The sequence below is a fragment of the Lupinus angustifolius genome, chromosome LG11 (genome assembly GCF_001865875.1).
Source record: "Lupinus angustifolius cultivar Tanjil chromosome LG11, LupAngTanjil_v1.0, whole genome shotgun sequence".
In the NCBI taxonomy this organism is placed as follows: domain Eukaryota; kingdom Viridiplantae; phylum Streptophyta; class Magnoliopsida; order Fabales; family Fabaceae; genus Lupinus; species Lupinus angustifolius.
The window spans coordinates 5,041,845-5,050,758 of record NC_032019.1 but is presented as its reverse complement, the minus strand read 5'-3'; the positions used below and the strand labels follow the sequence as shown (position 1 = coordinate 5,050,758).

Below are 8,914 nucleotides of genomic sequence, written 5' to 3'. Positions count from 1 at the left end.
CTTCCTATGTCAAAGGAAAAGACATTGTTTTGGATCTTAAAACCTTTAGTTCATTGTTATGTAACATACCCTCTCAAGGTAGCATAACGGGTTACGACCTTGTGTATGAATGGAAAAATTATGATCAAAAGGATTTTTATCATACTTTATGTAGACTTTCAAAATGGAAAATAGAAATGCGTAAGCAAGAGGGCTTTGGCGAGACCGTCAAAAACCAAGACATCTTATCTGTTGGATATCTCAAGCTTGAGGACCGTTTGCTTCATTATTTTTTAGATGTGTTATCATACCAAAGTTTTCAAATCATTCTCAAATAAGTGACATAGAACTCCAATTAATGTATGCTTTAAATTTTAAAATCAAGATCAATTACGTTCTAATGATAATGAGACAAATGTGGACGATTAGAGGTACTCATAGTCCTTTGCCATATGCAATCTTCATAATCAACATTCTTCAGCATTTCGGTGTTTCTACTAATGGTGAAATAAAGGTGCATCTGAATCTTCGAGAAAGCCAAATTGATGTGGAAGTGATCCACAAAATGGGTTTCATCCAAGACCCTCGAATCTGCACCTACAAACATAGAACCGACAAGCCAACTTTTGCTGTTGAACCATCTGAACCTGAAGCTCCTAACCCTCTTGAACCACAACCGTCTGAGTTTCATGCTCAATCGTCCTCATCTGCTATCATGCCTATGAACCAAATGATTATGGATGTGTTATTTTCTCTTCGAGGTTACATCACTAACCGGATGGATGCTCTCGACTCTCAGAATCAACAAATTCAATATGAACTTTATTGTCTCTCCTCTAGGATGGACAACATGGATATTAATGAAGACAATTCGGAGTCTGAGTCTTAGAATATCTGTTGTTAGGATTTTTCTGGTTGTATTATTTTCAAAATTCAGACAAATTTTTAATTCTGCTTATTTATTGTTTTTAAGTTATTGCTGGATATTCCTGGACAAGTTACTTTATGATGTTTTGTGCTTTATTATTCCATTCATGGATAAATGTTTGAAACATCTTATTTATGCATTGCAATACTTGCTTATTTATATCTTAATCCATATATGAGTATATGATATCATATTGGGAGTATATGATATCATATTGATATATCTTGATTATATAAGTATATGTATGATATATATATTATGCTGGAATCTCTTTGCTTTTCTACTTTTTGATGAAGTCAAAATGGGGAGAAAATTTGGGGGAAGTGTATTTTCTGTAAAATTATTTCAGGCACATTACTCCAAAAGAAAGGGGGAGCATATAAGATAAGGAGAGCATACTCAAGTCAAACTTCAACATATCTCAAAGCATGTTGCTCTCAAGAAAACTACACTGTCAAAAGATCTTGGTTTGTCATCATCAAAAAGGGGAGAGTGTGAAGAAGATCTTTGCTCCTGACCTTGACAAGGTTTTGATGAAGACACCAACATCACCAAAAAGAAGAAAAGGAAGATTACTTATGGAGACCAAGAAGATTAAAGCTACAAGACAATTAGTCTACGTCTAAATAGGTACTTCTATCCTATACTCTTTAATATACTAAAGTAGTAATGCTCAAAATATTTTAAAAGGAATTGAAACACTTCAAGTTTTAAATAAAAACATTTTTCAAATTATTGTGTAACATGTTACTGAAATTTGAGTAATAGGTTACATGAGTGAGAATTAGTTATCCAACAATATTTAAATTCGAGTAACTGATTACTCAAATTTGAGTAACCGGTTACTCTAAGTGAATTTTAATTTTACTGTTGGACAGAGAGTTTGAGTAATCGATTACTCAATGTAATTTTTCAAATTTTCACGTTTGGTTAACCGATTACCCCCTTGTTGTAATCGATTAGTGAGAGTTGTTACATCAGTTTTTCAGATTTGAAACTCAAGGGTTTTCATCCCAAACGAAATGCTTTCATTCCAACAATTCCTACTCTTTCATAGAGGCACAGTGGCTGAATGGAATGCATATCTAAAGGCATTTGAATACACAATGAAGAAAAACTTTGAACAACTCTTTCACACTTTTTTCACAATTTTCCTACATTTTTCTAAAATAGTTTTCTGCACTTCTAGCAACTTGAACTCAAACTTTTAAAGCTATTTTTCTGAGTTGTTTGAAGTAAAGTGTTTCAAAGTTTTGTAAACTTAAAATAGCATTATTTACTAAGTATACAAAAGAGTTGATTAGATTGCAAGTATTATTATATTTCATACTATAAAGGCCATCCAAGCCATCATTCAAGTTCTTCATTCATTGTAATTACTTTCTTTCACTGGGTGTGAATAGAAAGGGAATATAGTTACTTGGAAAGGTGTTTTCCAAGGTGGTAAGTATTAGTGAGTATGTAAGATGCATAAAGATCTCGAGTGATATATTGTAATTACAACTCATAATATTCAGTGGAAAATCTCTTGTGCTGTAAGAGTACTAGACGTAGCATTCGGTGGACAAGAAGGTAAACCAGTATAAAATCTTTGTGTACTCTTTTTTTCCTTACCTCTTTTATTTATTCTTGTTTATTTTCTACAATATTATTTGCTGTATTTTAACTCTTCATCTTGCAAAAAAGTGGTAATACTTATAAATATACAACCACACATCCTTTAGGTATGTGATTCTTAAATATTACTAATTCTTATTTTGTAGTATTATTTATATCGGTTAATTAAATTTCTATATCTTAGTTGAATGAAACTTCGAGGAAGCTTAGTATTGTGAAAAAATGGCAATACTGCCAGGAATTATCCAGGTAAAATTAAGATTACCCTTTCTCTTCTGGTCAACATATGCAAATAAAAATTAAATTTTTATTATAATAAAGTTGACTTTTATAATATATTAAAAAAAGGGAATATAGCCAATTTGCTTTTTAGAAGAATATACTGCCAATTTCACCATCATTTTAAAAATAGATATTTTTACATGTATGTTTTTATACATGTACTTTTATACCTCAATTAAATATGGTATGATATTTATATATAAAATCCCATTAATAAAAATAGTGTAATATTGAGGCACCGACAATGTAAAAAATTATGCATAATCAGTATATCATCCACCCTTTATTTGGATTCTTTTTTGTGAAAAGTCAAAAATAATTGAAAATGAATATAGAATGACAGTGAACAACTTTTACACTATTTGCTGTATACATTTTTTTTTCTCTAATAAAAATATGGAAGGGTATTATTTCTATTTTGTTTCTCCTCCCCTTCAGTTAAAATCCCTCACTTTTTATACCCTCTTTTGAGCCAAATACTTGCTCTCATCTGCATATATTAATCAGCTGTGTCCAACAACATTTCAAAGTCTTTGACTCTTCTTCTCTTACAACAGTTACACTGCCTCCATTGTTTTTCTCGTGAAACACTTCCGAAGTTTCACTGTTTTCGGTCTCCTTGTTTTCCTTTGTTCTTTTGCAGAGATGGGTTTTGAAGAAAAGAGTCCAAGGAAGATTCAGGTTCCAAAAGGGAGTATGCCAATTAAGGTGGGTAAAGAAAAGGAGCAACGACGATTCGTGGTGCCTGTGGTGTATTTCAATCACCCACTTTTCATGAAGCTTTTGAAAAGGGCAGAAGAAGAATACGGGTTTGATCAGAAAGGAACCATCACCATCCCTTGCCATGTTGAGGAATTCAGAAACGTTCAGGGTTTGATTGATAGGGAAATTTCTCAGCATCATGGTCGTTGCTTTGACTTCTGATCCTTATCAAAAGAAGTTATTGACCCTTGAAATCATAGCCTTTTTTTATGATTAAATGGTGCTGTGTAAGTTTTGTTTTTACTTTTTAGCCTTTATTGGCCTTTTTAAATAACTTGTTAGATGAAGATCATAGATTGGATGAAGAGCACTAAATTAAAGAATGTGTCTTCTCCAGATTGTAATTACTTCACAGTAATTTCTTAATGGAAAACATGAGATGCTTTTATTTACTTGAAGATTTTTTGTCATCCTTAGAATAATTGCTATAATACAAATACGGATAGAAATACAAAATTGAATATAAATTATGTTTTTAGTTTATAAAGTATGAAATTATAATATGTTCAAAAAATATTTTGTTTATATTTTGGTACTTTAGCTAAGTTGAATATAAATTAGGGAGAGGATCGACGTACTCCACAAGTAAGTTTAAAAGACTTACTCTATATCCTAGTCATCAATTCTAGAAAAATCTAATAATTTAAATTATTGAGTATATATAAACTATTAGATCTCTCAAGAATTGATTACTAGGATGTGAAATAAGTTTTGTGAACTGGATCCTTTATATATATATAAATTAATCCATTTTGTTTGGTTAAGGTAGAAAAAGTATTTTTTACGTATTAAATTATATAAAAAAGTGTATGAAGTTATTTAGTTATGTAACATTATTTTGGTTATTTAATAATATTTTTAATATTTATCATTATATACTTTTTACTATAATTTTTTAACTTTTAATACCTCATGATAAAGGTAGAAAAATAATTAAAATAAAAGACAATATAAATATTTAAAAACAACAAAACAAATAAATAAATAAAAATTATTATACTTGAATTAGATAATCTACAAAATAAATACTACGTAAATGATAAAATATACAATTCAATGACCAGTCAATCCAAAAAAGATGAAAGTACTATTGAAATTTAAGAGATAAAATGAGAAGTGAAAATTGATTGGAAGAAGAAAGCAAAAAAAACAACCCACCATAAGTTAAATTTATAATATAGATGGTTTGTGAAACATATTTGTTTTCCAACTTTAAGTTTATTTGTTAAAAATAAGTAAAAGTTACAAACTCTCATCTTATACCAAACAAATTCTAACTATTACAAAAAAATTGTGTGTCCTTTTCATTCTTTGGAGTCTCATAAATTCACATAATCAAATTGTTCTTTGCCACAAACTGATGGCCCTTGTTTGCTTTGCTCTTTTGGGATAATGGAAATAATTCCACTTTAGTTTTTCATTTATGGTTGCAATACTTTATTTTGGTGTTCCTTTGTATATGAAATATTGATTGGAGGTTGCATTGAGAAAAATTGGACAAAAATATAAGGGTATGGACCATATTTCTGAGACTGAAGTCTGAATCCAACTGAATCACTGTCATTTTGTAGGAATGTGAAAAGCACAGTAATGGAGTTTTCCTTTTCTTTTTACAATATAAAATTAGATGATATTTCCAAAATAAATAAATGGTATTTAAGTTATCACATTCTATCATGTTTATATATTTTTATTAATGTTTATTCTGGCTCTTTACTGTCTAGCATTTTTATTCTTACTTTTATAACAATATCATAATATTTAATTTTATTTTATTCACATAAAACTATAATGTATTCAAATCCGCAGATTAAAAAATATTAATATTAGGATGACATTAAATTAGGGAGGTGATGTAAAAAGACAAACTAAAAAGGTGTTAGTAGCCTGTAGGTCACTGCATGGCTTCCACCTTTGGTTAGGTTATGGTTTTTTTGTTTTTGTTATAATCGATGTATATCCTTACCTTAGTTGATAAAAAATTGAAATTATTGATCTTTTGATTATAATAGACATTTAATAATATTTTACCATATTAGGCTATAATGGACTTGATTATTTATAAAAATAATATTTAAATATTCATTAACTAATTTTATCATCCAAGGCCACAAAATAATCTCAACCTCGCCGATGAGATCACTTTGCTCCTCCCTCTCCCTTCCACTTCTTGAAATTTCAAATTTACTGGAGATCACATGAAGGCAAATAATTAATTGCTCAAGGTGGTTTTTCTTTTCATTTTCCATCCCGGTTATTGGAAAGAATATGATAAATGAGGAAAGTATTACATGATTCAACAAATATTTTGACAATCAAATTCATATTAATGATGATGCTTTAATAATTTACAACTAAATGAATTTATTTTAAATTAATTGCTTAAATAAGATTGAGAATAAATTATAATAGTTTCTCCATTATGAAATGATTGATGATAGAATGAGTATATTTACATACAGTATATAAATATTATATTCCAATTTATACGTGACAAGTTAAAATTAGTGTTGTTAAAATTGTGTTGGTTATTAACCTGGTCAGGATATTTGTACAGTGATTTAACCGGTGGTTCAGTAATTAAACCGCGTGCCAGTTAAACCGGACATATCTATTTATAGTGTTGTTAAAACTGTGTTGGTTATCAACCTGGTCAGGGTATTGGTACAGTGATTTAACCGGTGGTTCAGTAATTAAACCGCGTGCCGGTTAAACCGGACATATCTGCTTATATTTATATATATAAACCTATAACAAACAAATTTCAAATAGGTGGATACTTAATTTTATAATTCATATTCATAATCTACTCAGAATTCACATAAATAAACAACTTTTAAGTCTTTAACAAATTCAAAGTCTAAATTACAAAACAAAAGTATCACTTAACAACCGCAAAATATAAATAAATGGCAATTTCACAACTCACTCTACCAAACAAAAAAATTTGGAGTTTTAACATTTAACAACAACGAGTCAAAGTTGTCTAATATCCAGATTATATTTTTGCACCAAATCTTATCTTCAGAAAATATTTCCAAGATTACACAAATGTCACTGAGATTACACACAAATATTAGGAACCAAAAGGTGCAATCTAAGATGCCTGAGAAACATTTACATTGTAATGGTTTTTAAGATTTTAAAATTTTTAAAAAAAAAAAATATGTGGATAAATTGACTGGTTTAGTCAAATACCGGCCAATTTACCGGTTTTAACCGATTTTGATACTTAATCGGTTCAACATTTGTATCATACCAGTTAGAGGTCCAGTTCGCCAGTTTTCCAGACAAACTGCTTGATAGGATACAGTTTTTACATCATTAATTAAAATTTCCTGAAACAGATTTTTTTTTTAAATTGGATCATATTTGACAAAGTCATGCCATAGTCCAAACTGTTGGGGATGTTTGAAATATGTTATTATATGAAGTCCCACGTTGCCTAGAATTAGAATAGAGTAGAATATCAATGTTATATATTGGACTCAAGTCCCTTGTTATAATGTGCATCAGATATAAGCACCTAATATAAACACCTCATGGGCAGGTGGGCCCATGGGTGTGTTAGGGTTTGTAATCCTAATTCTCTAATAATATCTTGGTAGCTGCTCAGCGCTCTCGGGGACGTAGGCACAATTGGCCGAACCTTGTTACCAAATCTCTTGTGTTATTCTCTTGTCTCTATACTCTTTACTATTTGATTGTTCGCTTGTTCCCAACAATTGGTATCACAGCCAATTGGTAGATGGCTCTTAACCCAGACGTCAGATAATGACTAAAGATGGTGAAGGCGTGATGGCTAGACAAGGTGGTGCATCAAAGGTAATGGCAAAGATAGAGTAGATGAGTTGAAGGAGAAGGAAACATGGTGGAACTGTGGTGTGAGCGTTGTATATGTTGATCCAGAATCCCAGAAATTGATGTACTAGATTAGGATCAAGGTGGAGATAGGGAATCACGTGTTGAGTTTGACTCAGAGACAGGTGCTGACAATATCTCTCTAGATGTTGAGAGAATGTTCTCATTTAAGATGAGAAGTGGATTATCCTAATGACATGTCAGAGATGTCATAGTGAAGGATGTTAATTGTTAGCAGATGCACAAAAGCATAGAGGCGTTGACTGACTTTGATGTAGGTGTAACATGGGCATTGGCTTTGATGCAAGTTGTAACACGAGCATTGGTAGAGATGCAGGGGTGTAACATAGGCATTGGCTTGGATGCAAGGATCTGACACAAACATTAGTTAACATTGACGCGTGGTGTGTGTTGTGGGTATACTCCTTATGGTAGAGTATGATAGTTCTTTTGAACTAGGATTGTCGGAGTAGACAATGGTGATAGCGGTTGAGGCTTTCCAAGGAAGCTCCAAGGTTCAGTTTGATTGAGTATTAAAGATGACGATTGTTGGTGAACTTTTGTGTAGAAGTTCCAATATATCGAAAGACCTCCTAGCAATAGGTGGCTAGGCGGCGTGTTCCATTTGATGGCGGTACGGGAAACTACACTACAAGTTTAGAGAGCTAGGCTCTTAGTAATATCGTCAAGGATACTCGGAAGGTCTATGTTGTAGGGGAGCTTAAAGAGAATTAGACATTGAACAAGGTGAAGTCATATATTCACTAAGATGGAGATTCTTGTGTAGATTTCTTAAGAAGCGAGATATTCGTCTATTTCAATCAAGGTGGAGATTGTTGGGGATGTTTGAAATATGTTATTATATGAAGTCCCACATTGCCTAGAATTAGAATAGAGTAGAACATCAATGTTATATATTGGACTCAAGTCCCTTGTTATAATGTGCACTAGATATAAGCACCAAATAGGAATACCCCATGGGCAGGTAGGCCCATGGATGTGCTATGGATTGTAATCTTAATTCTCTAATAATATCTTGGTAGCCGCTTAGTGCTCCCGGGATGTAGGCACAATTGGCCGAATCCCGTTAACAAATTCTCTTGTTTCTTTTCTTCTATGTGCTTGTATGTCCTTTATTTGATTGTTTGTGGCCAACGCTGCGCAACGATCGCTTTCTGTTGGGAACAAGCGAACAATCAAATAGTAAAGAGTATAGAGACAAGAGAATAACACAAGAGATTTGGTAACGAGGTTCGACCAATTGTGCCTACGTCCCCGGGAGCGTTGAGCGGCTACCACTATATATTATTAGAGAATAAGGATTAGTGTTTTACTATTCTTCTCCTTGTTACATTAGGTTTACATAACATCAATATATATAGCCCTCTACCCCAACCCCTTTACATCAGCCCAAGCCCATAACTTGTATTGCTGTTATCTAGAGATATGAGTCATTGCACAACAATCTCCACCTTGGCGAATATC

The 8,914-nt window shown here is 31.9% G+C and overlaps 1 protein-coding gene across 1 annotated transcript; it reads left to right on the top strand.

Annotated features, from left to right (window-relative positions):
• LOC109359663 (auxin-responsive protein SAUR32-like) lies at positions 177-3,730 on the top strand. The gene is made up of 2 exons (XM_019604359.1): positions 177-255; positions 3,450-3,730. Exons 1-2 carry the CDS (start codon positions 177-179, stop codon positions 3,728-3,730), a joined length of 360 nt encoding a protein of 119 aa, XP_019459904.1.

Bases quoted from the DNA above. Each gene is read 5' to 3' on its own strand.
- LOC109359663 (XM_019604359.1), top strand. From the start codon at position 177: ATGCGTAAGCAAGAGGGCTTTGGCGAGACCGTCAAAAACCAAGACATC. The intron at 256-3,449 runs GTTTGCTTCATT...GTTCTTTTGCAG, and splicing joins ATATCTCAAGCTTGAGGACC to AGATGGGTTTTGAAGAAAAG.